Raw genomic sequence first — 13,306 nt, forward strand, 5'->3', positions numbered from 1 at the left:
GCGCTGTACCACCAGTAGCCAGCATTGTACCACCAGTAGCCAGCATTGTACCACCAGTAGCCAGCGCTGTACCACCAGTAGCCAGCATTGTACCACCAGTAGCCAGCATTGTACCACCAGTAGCCAGCGCTGTACCACCAGTAGCCAGCATTGTACCACCAGTAGCCAGCATTGTACCACCAGTAGCCAGCATTGTACCACCAGTAGCCAGCATTGTACCACCAGTAGCCAGCATTGTACCACCAGTAGCCAGCGCTGTACCACCAGTAGCCAGCATTGTACCACCAGTAGCCAGCGCTGTACCACCAGTAGCCAGCGCTGTACCACCAGTAGCCAGCGCTGTACCACCAGTAGCCAGCGCTGTACCACCAGTAGCCAGCATTGTACCACCAGTAGCCAGCGCTGTACCACCAGTAGCCAGCGCTGTACCACCAGTAGCCAGCGCTGTACCACCAGTAGCCAGCGCTGTACCACCAGTAGCCAGCATTGTACCACCAGTAGCCAGCATTGTACCACCAGTAACCAGCATTGTACCACCAGTAGCCAGCGCTGTACCACCAGTAGCCAGCATTGTACCACCAGTAGCCAGCATTGTACCACCAGTAGCCAGCATTGTACCACCAGTAGCCAGCATTGTACCACCAGTAGCCAGCATTGTACCACCAGTAGCCAGTGCTGTACCACCAGTAGCCAGCGCTGTACCACCAGTAGCCAGCGCTGTACCACCAGTAGCCAGCGCTGTACCACCAGTAGCCAGCGCTGTACCACCAGTAGCCAGTGCTGTACCACCAGTAGCCAGCATTGTACCACCAGTAGCCAGCATTGTACCACCAGTAGCCAGCATTGTACCACCAGTAGCCAGCATTGTACCACCAGTAGCCAGCATTGTACCACCAGTAGCCAGCATTGTACCACCAGTAGCCAGCATTGTACCACCAGTAGCCAGCATTGTACCACCAGTAGCCAGCGTTGTACCACCAGTAGCCAGTGTTGTACCACCAGTAGCCAGCGCTGTACCACCAGTAGCCAGCATTGTAACACCAGTAGCCAGCATTGTAACACCAGTAGCCAGCATTGTACCACATAGCTAAAGGTCTTTACATTTTACTGCACAGAATATACTCATATAGCCCAGGCTTATTGAAATCAAGTTTACCAAAACATTTACAGTAGAATGTCGAGTGAAATGCCAGTTCATGCCATTTCAACATCCGTTACTGTTCTATTGAACAAATATCATGAAAATAAAGACAAAGAATGGGAACTGGAACGATGTAAACAACAGCGAAGTAACAATCACATTTCCTATTGGAGTGGAATTCACTAGAGCCAGTCCAAAAAAACTAAAATAATAATAAACAACCTTCTTGTCAGCAGAAAACATATAATTTCATACGCGCTACAGACATTTTGGCACCAAAGGGCCATAGCAAGCCACTTTTCACAAACGTGGTCACCCACCATTCTGACCGCCAAACCAGACATATATATATATATAAAAAGAAATATGTTAATAATAAAAAATAAAACAAAAATCTACATTTTGTAATTGTAGGTTCCAGACCTTTAAACACTGAATTGACAACCCCCCCCCCCCCAAAAAAAATAAACTCTCACATGGAAGAGAAAAAGCGTTTTACACTTTGAACTTGCAGAGATGAGGATCATGCTTTTTGCGTCTGGCTTAAGTTGGAAGGGTGAGGTACACTAAAACTGAAGCGCTGCTGTCCTTTTGACTGTCGTCCTCCGTGGGAGATGGGCGGATGAACAGACAGACAGGCAGAGGGGGAGCAGCCTCATTCCAATGGCGTGAGAAAAACTGTCCATGTATTTGTGGCGCGAGGAGAGTTGAGATGGCTGGGGCGGAGAGGGGGACGGGGGGGTCGATAGTGGGCTCATTGGGAGGAGCAAAGGGGGACAGACAGAACGGAAGGACGAGAGGAGGCGAACATCATCCCCTAGTCCAATATGGGGGAGGGAGGATGAGGGAAACAGTCACTGAAGGCAGACATGATGGAGACCAGGATGAAAAACATCAACATGAAGGAACCTTGAGGGAAGACAAACAGGCAAGGTTTAAACAACTGTCTGAAACCAAACAGTCTTCGGATAAGTTAAATGACCGTCTTTGAAGATATATTCCTAAAATACAGGCCACATCTCCCATACATGGCACATTACCAGAGTACATGACAAACATCTACATTCATTTAGGCCAAATATGACAATTTTATTTTAAATAAGACAAAATAAAAAAATGTTTTTCATTGATCCCCTTCAGCTATTCAAAGCAGAGTCAATGTTACAGTCTCTGAGCTCTTACTGTGAAGCAGCCCCTCCATGTTATCCTGCTTTTGTGTCCACCAGTTGCAGCTGCACATTCACAGGCATGGCCTCTCCGCCGTATCCACCCTTTGACTGCATTTGGTTCTGAATGGAGTTCACCTGTGAAGGAAATAAACAATATGTTAAAGACAAGATGATGGACAACTGTTAACCCTATTGAAGCAATACCCACATTCGTCTATTAACCTGCTAACCTTGTTGATTCAATACCCACATTAATCTATTAACCTGCTAACCTTGTTGATTCAATACCCACATTAATCTATTAACCTGCTAACCTTGTTGATTCAATACCCACATTAATCTATTAACCTGCTAACCTTGTTGATTCAATACCCACATTAATCTATTAACCTGCTAACCTTGTTGATTCAATACCCACATTAATCTATTAACCCGAACATTTACATTACATTCAGTCATCTAGCAGTCACTCCCATCCAGAGCGACCCACAGGAGCAACCAGGGTCAAGCACACCGCCAAAGGGCACAAGGACAGTTCCCCCACCCAGTCGAATCGGGGACCCGAACCAGTGACCTCTCAGCCACCGGCCCAAGCTCCCAACCTCCAGTTTGTGTGCATGTGTGGCACTATTTACATGTGTATGTCCGTGTGCGTACAAGCGCTTGCTTGGCATCAGCCTCAGGCAAAAAGGCATTGGATGTAACAACGTTCCTTTTTAGCGTCAGTTAAACATATTGTTTTGTTTATTTTGACTTAATTTTTTTGTTTTATCTTTGAACATCATTCTATCCCCCGCCCAGCAACTTCACTCCCACATCCCGAACATCAGTTTCCCTCAACACACCAAGTATTCAGACACTTTCCTGAGACTTGAAATTGAGCTCAGGTGAATCCTGTTTCCATTGATCATCCTTGAGATGTTTCTACAACTTGATTGGTGTCCACCTGGGGTAAATTCAATTGATTGGACATGATTTGGAAAGGCACACCACACAGTTGACAGTGCATGTCAGAGCAAAAACCAAGCCATGAGGTCGAGGGAACTGTCCGTAGAGCTCAGACAGGATTGTGTCGAGGAACAGATCTGGGGAAGGGTACCAAAAAATGTCTGCAGCATTGAAGGTCCAAGAACACAGTGGCCTCCATCATTCTTAAAAATGGAAAAAGTTTGGAACCCCCAATACTCTTCCTAGAGCTGGCTGCCCGGCCAAACTGAGCAATCAGGGGAGAAGGACCTAGGGTCAGGGAGGTGACCAACAACCCGATGGTCACTGACGGACCTCCAGAGTTCCTCTGTGGAGATGGGAGAATCTTCCAGAAGGACAACCATCTCTGCAGCACTCCACCAATCAGGCCTTTATGGTAGAGTGACCAGACAGAAGCCACTCCTCAGTAAAAGGCAATTGACAGCACGCTTGGAGTTTGCCAAATGGCACCTAAAGGACTCTCAGACCACGAGAAACAAGATTCTCTGGCCTAAATGAAACCAAGATTGAACTCTCTGGCCTGAATGCCAAATGTCACGTCTGGAGGAAACCAGGCACCATCCCTACCGTGAAGGATGGTGGTGGCAGCTTCATGCTGTGGGGATGGTTTTCAGTGGCAGGGACTGAATCGTCAGGATCGTTTGAAATATGAACGAAGCAAAGTACAGAGAGATCCTTGATGAAAACCTGCTCAAGAGCACTCAGGACCTCAGACTGTGGCAAATGTTCGACCTTCCAACAGGACAACAACCCTAAGCACACAGCCAAAACAACGTAGGAATGGCTTCGGGACAAGTCTCTGAATGTCCTTGAGTGGCCCAGCCAGAGCCCGGACTTGAACCTGATCGAACATCTCTGGAGAGACCTGAAAATAGCTGTGCAGCAACGCTCCCCATCCAACCTGACAGAGCTAGAGAGGCTCTGCAGAGAAGAATGGGAGAAACTCCCCAAATACAGGTGTGCCAAGCTTGCAGCACCATACCCAAGAAGACTCTAGGCTGTAATGGCTGCCAAATGTGCTTCAAAAAGGGTCTGAATTCTTAAGTAAATGTGATGTTTTTAATTTTTTATAAATTTGCAAACATTTCTAAAAACTTGTTTTTGCTTTGTCATTATTGGGTATTGTGTGTAGATTGATTGCGCTGTACTTCCATACATTTTTTCATCTGGTACCGGGGGACCTGCAGATGAGTCGTGAGGCCTGTAGGTGTCCTAGAGCAAAACAACCGACATGTGTTCAACAGTTCTACCTTTCCAGAGGGGTCATATTAGTGTGTAGCCCAAACTTCTTGGACGCTACAGACCGAAGTTGGCACATCGGCTGTACCGACTTCAGACGAGTCCCAAGACACTTGTGTACAGCACAATGGAGAACACCATTTGTGAGAGTCTCATCTTTCCATAGATGGGTCATAATAGTTTAATCTTTAAATCATAATGGATAGTCTTTAAATCATAATGTAGTCAAAATCATAATAAATAGTATATATAAATGAATAGTTTTTAAATCATCGTAGTGTCTTTAAATCCTAATGAAGAGTCTTAATGAATAATAATGTATAGGTCTATACTTAGCACATCTTGGTGGCTAATGATTGACACCCCATCACATTCCCAATATGCATTGCTTCCTCTGCACGGCTTCCATTGCTTCCTCTTACCGAGTTCATGCCACTGAAGATGTCTCCCGATCCCACGTGGGATGTGTGGACAAAATTAGTGGGCTCCCCGATCATACTCCTGTCGATGCGCCTCCGCCGCTTCTGCAAGAGGGACAGGAAAAGGAAACATTCACCATCCGTCTTTTTCTACCCAAGTTCCATTTGGGAATTGTTTTTATCCTATGACAAGGATAAGAGTTTCAGTTTATCATTACGTTTAATGTTAAATCAATTTCCTATGTTCAGCTTCCAAGGGGTTTTGTGCATGAGTGAAGCAAGCAACAGAATCTATCGCTATGTACACACGACTGAGCTGTATGGAATACTAGCAGTAACAGAATCTATCGCTATGTACACACGACTGAGCTGTATGGAATACTAGCAGTAACAGAATCTATCGCTATGTACACACGACTGAGCTGTATGGAATACTAGCAGTAACAGAATCTATCGCTATGTACACACGACTGAGCTGTATGGAATACTAGCAGTAACAGAATCTATCGCTATGTACACACGACTGAGCTGTATGGAATACTAGCAGTAACAGAATCTATCGCTATGTACACACGACTGAGCTGTATGGAATACTAGCAGTAACAGAATCTATCGCTATGTACACACGACTGAGCTGTATGGAATACTAGCCCGTGGGTGAATCCTTCCTCTCCCAGTAAAATAAGGAATTTGCCCTCTCTCTCGGTGCTGGGGCCTCTGATGTATTTAATGTAAACATACATTTTTTCCACTCTGACAACCAAAATAAACTTGACTCTTCAGCGAAGGATAAATTAACTGTGCTTGTAATGAATTGTCAGAGCGAGTCAGCTAGCAGGCATCACAGCATGCGCAATATAGGCCTATTCTGTCAACATTAGCCGTGTGTGATTAGACGGCATTGCTCGTGGTGTTCTGACATGTTACATAGTTGAAGGTTGTAACCTATGCCGTGAGGCCCCTTAGTACACATTGTAACACTAATTGTAAAAATATCAACAGTTACAGCAAAGCTATTTTCCTTCCCTTCTCGTCATACTGCTGTAAAGAATCAGTAACTAAATCGGTAACTACTTGAACGCCACACATCCAGTTGCTATGACAACTGCTTTCTGATAACCGAGGTGCTGTGTGGTCTGCCATTTTCTCAGTCTACACACGTCACTGGTCACAGAGACAAATACCATGTCATGGTAGCATCACACACACACACCACAGGACCATCTTCAAAGCCATCGTCAAAGACTGATTCCACTACAGCGGTGAATAAAATTCAGACAAACATGCTTGTGACTGTCCTTGTAAACAACGTTTCAGTCACACTTTTTCTCAAGAGTGCGGTAAGCACTCCGGGTCTCACCCTTAGCCCCATCGTCAATAAAGGAAGGATTTATGATAGACGGCCAAATCCCTTTCGTGAGATACAGCAGTGCTGCGTGTGTCCTAAATCTGCAGCTGTGATTGCTCCTTCACTTGCAAATCTCACCCAGCGAGCTGGAGTACTGGTCTAGCGGTGAGGGGTCACTGGCAGGTCAAGGGCAGAGCAAGCCTGTTTACACTGCGCTCCAGTGTTTTACTACAGGGAAGCCTGTTTACACTGCGCTCCAGTGTTTTACTACAGGGAAGCCTGTTTACACTGTGCTCCAGTGTTTTACTACAGGGAAGCCTGTTTACACTGCGCTCCAGTGTTTTACTACAGGGAAGCCTGTTTACACTGCGCTCCAGTGTTTTACTACAGGGAAGCCTTGTTACACTGCGCTCCAGTGTATTACTACAGGGAAGCCTGTTTACGCTGCGCTCCAGTGTTTTACTACAGGGAAGCCTGTTTACACTGCGCTCCAGTGTTTTACTACAGGGAAGCCTTGTTACACTGCGCTCCAGTGCTTGTGTATATAGAGAAACAGGAACCTGACTTGGTGGTTCGGTGAAGTACAAGGCACTCTGTGTCCTGCCAACTAAAGCATTTTCTGTGGTGGAACGGGGGTAGGCCTTAGGGGGAGGGAGATGTTCTGTGGTGGAACGGGGTGTCTCGCAACTCATTCAACCTTGGTAGTCCTGTTCCATAGGAGAGCTGGAATTCCAGACTGAGCACAATTACAGGAAATCCTTCCGTTTCCCACCCAGACATTCCCCAAATCGGCGTTGCAGAATATTAGCATCCTTGGGTACTTCAAAGCGGCTCACTGAGATTACACTAACATTCCAAAAATGGAGAAATAAGCTCAAAGCTGACACAAAAAAACATACTTGTGCATTGTTGTTGCCATGCAAAATGCCCTTGATCTTGGGTTCAACTGGAGATGGAAGCAGAGTTGGAAAAGGTAGGCTATACTCCATACTATGACAAAAATTGCACTATTGGCCAACATCTCTAGGCTATACACTACTAGGAGACGAACTGTAGCCTACATTTGAACCCAAACACATCTGGGACATTCATGCTTCATGGGCATCATTCCCCCACCTGAGTATAATACGTATTTTCAAAGAACATCAGAGGTTTACAGCAAAAAGGCATGCTGCATCCACTATCCCCCAAAACAATTAGACTCAACATATTTCCTGGGGTTGGCCTATTAACCTTTCTTTTCTGCAGCGCATGACTTTGAAATGAAGGACAAATAAAATGCACTGACATTTGAGGTATCGTCTGTTTACTGGCTGTGTGCCTTAATGACAACCTATTTAAAATGTACTACTTTTTGGCCCATAGGGCTCTGGTCAAAAGTAGTGCACTATATAGGGAATGGGGTGCCATTTTGGGACACAGCCTATGAAAATGTACTGCCGGTTCCCCACCAAGTGCTTTTATGTGCTTTCTACCCCAAATGGTTTTAGCTTAATAGCATACAACGGTGAAGTCCCAAAAACAAATATATTCCTATTAGCGAGTTCTAATCCCCTGACAGCTAGACCAGTTGCTCCATCATTGACGCCAGCAAAAGCCTTTCAAATGTTTTGCTGACCCCCAGATAAACAAACCAATGTTTCTGGTCACAACTCAGGAAACTAACACGATCCACTAGTGGTTCCCGACCCAACATAGAGTTCATAACATACTTCTACCTCAGGCTAACCGTTTCTCAGGCTAATGTTTACAACCCAGGAAACACTTTCTGTCATAGTGGAAGTACATTACATGACCAAAAGTATGTGGACACCTGCTCGTCGAACATCTCATTCCAAAATCATGGGCATTAATATGGAGTTGGTTCCCCTTTGTTACTATAACAGCATCCACTCTTCTGGGAAGGCTTTCCACTAGATGTTGGAACATTGCTGTGGGGACTTGCTTCCATTCAGCCACAAGAGCATTGGTGAGGTTGGCCACTGATTTTGGGCGATTAGGCCTGGCTCACAGTTGTGTCAAGAAGCAGTGTGATTTCGGAGGACACACGGCTCTCGACCTTCGCCTCTCCCGAGTCCGTACGGGAGTTGCAACGATGGGACAAGACTAACTACCAATTAGATACCACGAAAATTGGGAATAAAAAATATTTTAAAAAGTGTTTGATGGGGTCAGGGCTCTGTGCAGGCCAGTCAAGTTCTTCCAAACCGATCTCGACAAACAAGTTCTGTATGGGACCTTGCTTTGTGCACAGGGGGCATTGTCATGCTGAAACAGGAAAGGGCTTTCCCCAAACTGTTGCCACAAAGTGGGAAGCACAGAATCGTCCAGAATGTCATTGTATGCTGTAGCGTTAAGATTTCCCTTCACTGGAACTAAGGGGCCTAGCCTAAACCATGAAAAACAGCCCCAGAACATTATTCCTCCTCCACCAAACTTTACAGTTTGCACACTGCATTCAGCCAGGTAGTGTTCTCCTGGTTTCCGCCAAACCCAGATTCGGCCGTCAGACTCCCAGATGGTGAAGAGTGATTCATCACGCCAGAGAACGAGTTTTCACTGCTCCACAGTCCAATGGTGGCGAGCTTTACACCACTCCAACCGACGTTTGGCATTGCGCATGGTGATCTTAGGCTTGTGTGCACATGCTCAGCCATTTCACGAAGCTCCAGACAAACGGTTACTGTGCTGACTTTGCTTCCAGAGGCAGTTTGGAACTCGGTAGTGAGTGTTGCAACCGAGGACAGATTTATTTTTATGCGCTGCGTGCTTCTGCACTCGGCGGTCCCGTTCTGTGAGCTTGTGTGGCCTACCACATCACGGCTGAGCTGTTGTTTCTCCTAGACGTTTCCACTAAACAATATCAGCACTTACAGTGTACCGGGGCAGCTCTAGCAGGGCAGGAATTTGACAAACTGACTTTTTGGAAAGGTGGCATCCTATGACGGTGCCAAGTTGAAAGTCACTGAGGTCTTCAGTAAGGCCATTCTACTGCCAATGTTTGTCTATGGAGATTGTATGGCTGTGTACTCGATTTTATACACCTGTCAGCAACAAGTGTGGCTGAAATAGACAAATCCACTAATTTGAAGGGGTGTCCACATACGTTTGTATATATAGTGTATCTGTAATACACTGTTACTGGGACTGACTGTGGCGTTGGTCATGTTGACCCCATGCATGGTGGAAAGAGTCTGCAAGCCATGGCTGGAGCAGTGCTGTGTGGCTTTCCTGCCTTGTCAGTGAAAATCACCATAACGAGATTCCAATGGCTCATTAGTGAGAATTCCATGGGCTTCCAAGCACCGGGAAGCAACCTCCGTTAGCAGTTTGAGAGCCTGTCAGTTTAACAGTACTGCCAAGCCGGTGAGGAGGGGGTCAAAACGGAGTACTAAATATATAATTGGGGCCTGGTGTCGGGACAAGCCAGGGCAGCTCCCCTCCTCCTCTACTTTCACAGGCAACACTTTCATACTTATTCATAGATTTAAAAAACGATCTAATGTAGTCTGAAGGAGCATTTTATGAAGAAAAAAAAGCTCTAGAAGTGTGTATGTATGGGAAAGAGAGAGCTTGAGAATCTGAGACAGACAGAGCCAGCCAGCCAGCCAGCCAGCCAGAGAGACAGCCAGAGAGACACAGACTGACTCAGTGCTAGTGAGATCATCTATAGATCAACAGTAATAACAAAGACTAGCCCCTACATGTCAGATGTCAGCAGCACTACCAGGAATATATTTCTCTCATTTGAGAGTTCACAAGAGTTTTACGGTTAAAGACCGTAAAGGCTGAGCAGTTGATGCATTGTTGTTTCAAGCCACATGAAATGCATTTGACTGTTAACGTTGAGGTGAGATACAATTAGGAGAGTGAAAACAAAAACTATAGACCCAGTGTACATTATGACTCATTTAAGAAATATGGTTTAATAGTTTTTCAGTTTGTGAGCACAGGAATTAAAAGTTGGAAGCTCCTGTGTGAACTCGAATGGAAAACTGTAAGCCTAGCGACGGAACACTATCTGTTGCTAGGGAGGAGTCATAACGTTCTCATCGTGATCATGACATCATGGACCTCTTGAGTACGTTTCCATGGTATTAAGTCGGTTATCGAATGACATGTTAATGTAATTATATCTGGCCGGCGAAACAATGAGGTGCTTAATTTCCGCTCCAGTGTTTTCACTCACAGAAGGGCTTAAGATGGTCTTGAAAAAGATGAAAGCTACAAGTTACAGTGTTCCGCAGGACCTAAACCTAATCTCTTATTCTCCTTTTAGAATAATAAGCTTCAAATAGCCTATATTAAGGGAAAACTAACCTATGACATAACCAAATGGCCTTTGTCTATTTATCTCAATTAGTTCAATTAGTATTTCAGATGACATAAAATAAACCTGGAAGGATGAATTACTGTTGACAGTTCATCCAACACTATGTTCCAGACCGTCTGGTGTGTCTTGCATGTTCAGGACTTCCGTTCAGCATGACCTTTGTGCTCATTAAAACACAATATTGAGCCTGCAGCATATGGTGGGTGGCCTCAGGTCAGAATTAGCCATAGTAAATGGTGATCTAGATGCCAATAACGGAAAATCCAGGGTACTAACTGCAATTCTCACCATTTGATTATCTATAAGTCCAACATAGTTCTAATTAAACCACAACGTTATGAGGCTCAGACTATTGGTTTGATTCCTGATTTAGTTCTACATATCTTTACTACTGGCTGGTTTGGATCCTGATTTAGTTCTACATATCTTTACTACTGGCTGGTTTGGATCCTGATTTAGTTCTACATATCTTTAATATTGGCTGGTTTGGATCCTGATTTAGTTCTACATATCTTTACTTCTAGCTGGTTTGATTCCCGATTTAGTTCTACATAGCTTTAATTCTAACCAAAGGTTCAAGGCAGGGGCGGCCAACCCTCCACCAGGGGAGCTACTGGCTTTTGTTCCAGCCCTGCTCTAACCCATCTGACTAATAATCAGTGGTCCATCAGGACCCGAATCAGTTAGAGCAAAGCCTGCAGACCCAGTAGTTCTCCAGGAGGGTTGGCCAGACATCAAAAATATTCCTAATTGGAGATGGGCCTGGTAGACCTAGAGTTTCGTAGGATTTTTAGAGTACCTTGTCTTAGACTGGTCAACTTCACTAGTCCTCCACTCCTTTAAGAGTGGCTAAATTACCCTGGGAAACGTTCCCTTGGAAACGTACGTTCCCTTGGAAAGGCTTTTTAACAGAACCCATGATAACTAACGTGACTTAGATCCTATGGCGAGCTCTACCCACTCACCAAATACAAAACAAATATTTTGCAGCACAGAATGCTAATAGCCTAGCCTATAATACCCAGGATATAGTTAGTGCCTTCAGAAAGTACTCCTACCCCTTGACTTATTCCATAATTTGTTGTGTTACAGCCTGAATTCAATTTATTAAATATATATATTTTAAATCACTCATCTACACACAATACACCATAAAGACAAAGTGAAAACATATTTTTGAATTTTTTGCAACTGTATTAAAGAAGAAATACAGAAATATCTACAAGTATTCACAACCCTGAGTCAATACATGTTAGAATCACCTTTGTCAGCGAATACAGCTATGAGTCTTTCTGGGTAAGTCTAAGAGCTTTGCACACCTGTATTGTACAAAATTCTTCAAGCTCTGTCAAGTTGGTTGTTGATCATTGCTAGACATTTAATTGAAAATTAGGCCACTCAGGAATAGGGCTGTTGCGGTGACCGTATTACTGCCACACCGGCGGTCAAATTCCACATGACCGTTTGTTTAGTCACGGTAATTAGGCTTCTCCAAGCTCTGATGCTGCTGCTGGTCATTAGTAGCCTACCAAACTTACTAACTGCCTGGTACTCAGCACTCTATTGTCCCTCATCACTCTGACATCAATGCAAATGTTATCAAAAATCGAATCTAACACTTCATGAGAGCCCATGAGCTCATGGGGCGCAACATTTCTATAGGCTGTGTAATTGCATGAGAAAACCGAGTGATGGCTGCTAATAAAAAGAGGATCCCATCAGCTTTCTATAGGCTAGGCCTACTGTAGTATCTTGAATAGACCAACATATAATTGGAGGACACAGGATGCAATCTTTACTTGTCATTTATTAGGAACTGATTTACACCACTATCTATCATGGAGACCAATTCTCAACTCTCTCTATTGCTCTCAGAACGGTCACCAATCTAGGACCGGTGATAGCGCTGCCTATTGGTTAGATGAGCCAGCATCACTCTATAACAGCTACTATATTTGTTTCTCAACTTTCGTAATATTAAGCACATTGAGTCTCTTTACAACAGGAGTATAGCCTACCTGGCTTGCATGAAAATAAACCATTCGCTATTTAAGTGCATAGATATGTATTTTTTCCCGCTGCCCCGTTTCAATACAGGTGCATGGTAACAAATGTCACAGACAATACCTGTCAAAAGATTGACACACCTACTCATTCAAGGGGTTTTCTTTATTTTACTATTTTCTTCATTGTAGAATAATAGTGAAGACATCAAAACTATGAAATAACACATATGGAATCATATAGTAACCAAAACAGTGTTAAACAAAGCAAAATATTTTATATTTGAGATTCTTCAAAGTAGCCACCCTTTGCATTGATGACATCTTTGCACATTCTTGGCATTCCCTCAACCAGCTTCATGAGGCAGTCACCTGGAATGCGTTTCAATTAACAGGTGTGCCTTGTTAAAGTACATTTTGGGAATTTATATCCTTCTTAATGCGTTTGAGCCAATCAGTTGTGTTGTGACAAGGTAGGGGTGGTGTACAGAAGATAGCTCTATTATTTGGAAAAAGACCAAGTCCATATATGGCAAGAACAGTTAAAATAAGCAAAGAAACAGTCCATCAATACTTTAAGACATAAAGGTCAGTCAATGTGGAAAATGTCAAGAACTTTTAAAGCTTCTTCAAGTGCAGTCGCAAAAAACATCAAGCGCTATGATGA

At 44.2% G+C, this 13,306-nt stretch overlaps 1 protein-coding gene across 1 annotated transcript in view; it reads right to left on the minus strand.

The window, feature by feature from the left end:
* Positions 1 to 944: 944 nt before the first annotated feature.
* The window catches only part of cdc42se2 (CDC42 small effector 2), a 67,372-nt gene continuing 55,010 nt past the window's right edge, over positions 945 to 13,306 (minus strand). The window contains exons 3-5 of the mRNA XM_071351400.1: positions 4,959 to 5,060; positions 2,324 to 2,445; positions 945 to 2,050 (exon numbers count right to left, since the gene is read on the minus strand). Of these exons, the coding sequence (XP_071207501.1) occupies positions 2,344 to 2,445; positions 4,959 to 5,060 (204 nt within the window). The 3' untranslated portion in view covers positions 945 to 2,050; positions 2,324 to 2,343. The remainder of the gene's footprint in view (positions 2,051 to 2,323; positions 2,446 to 4,958; positions 5,061 to 13,306) is intronic.

The sequence above is a fragment of the Salvelinus alpinus genome, chromosome 18 (assembly GCF_045679555.1).
Source record: "Salvelinus alpinus chromosome 18, SLU_Salpinus.1, whole genome shotgun sequence".
In the NCBI taxonomy this organism is placed as follows: Eukaryota; Metazoa; Chordata; class Actinopteri; order Salmoniformes; family Salmonidae; genus Salvelinus; species Salvelinus alpinus.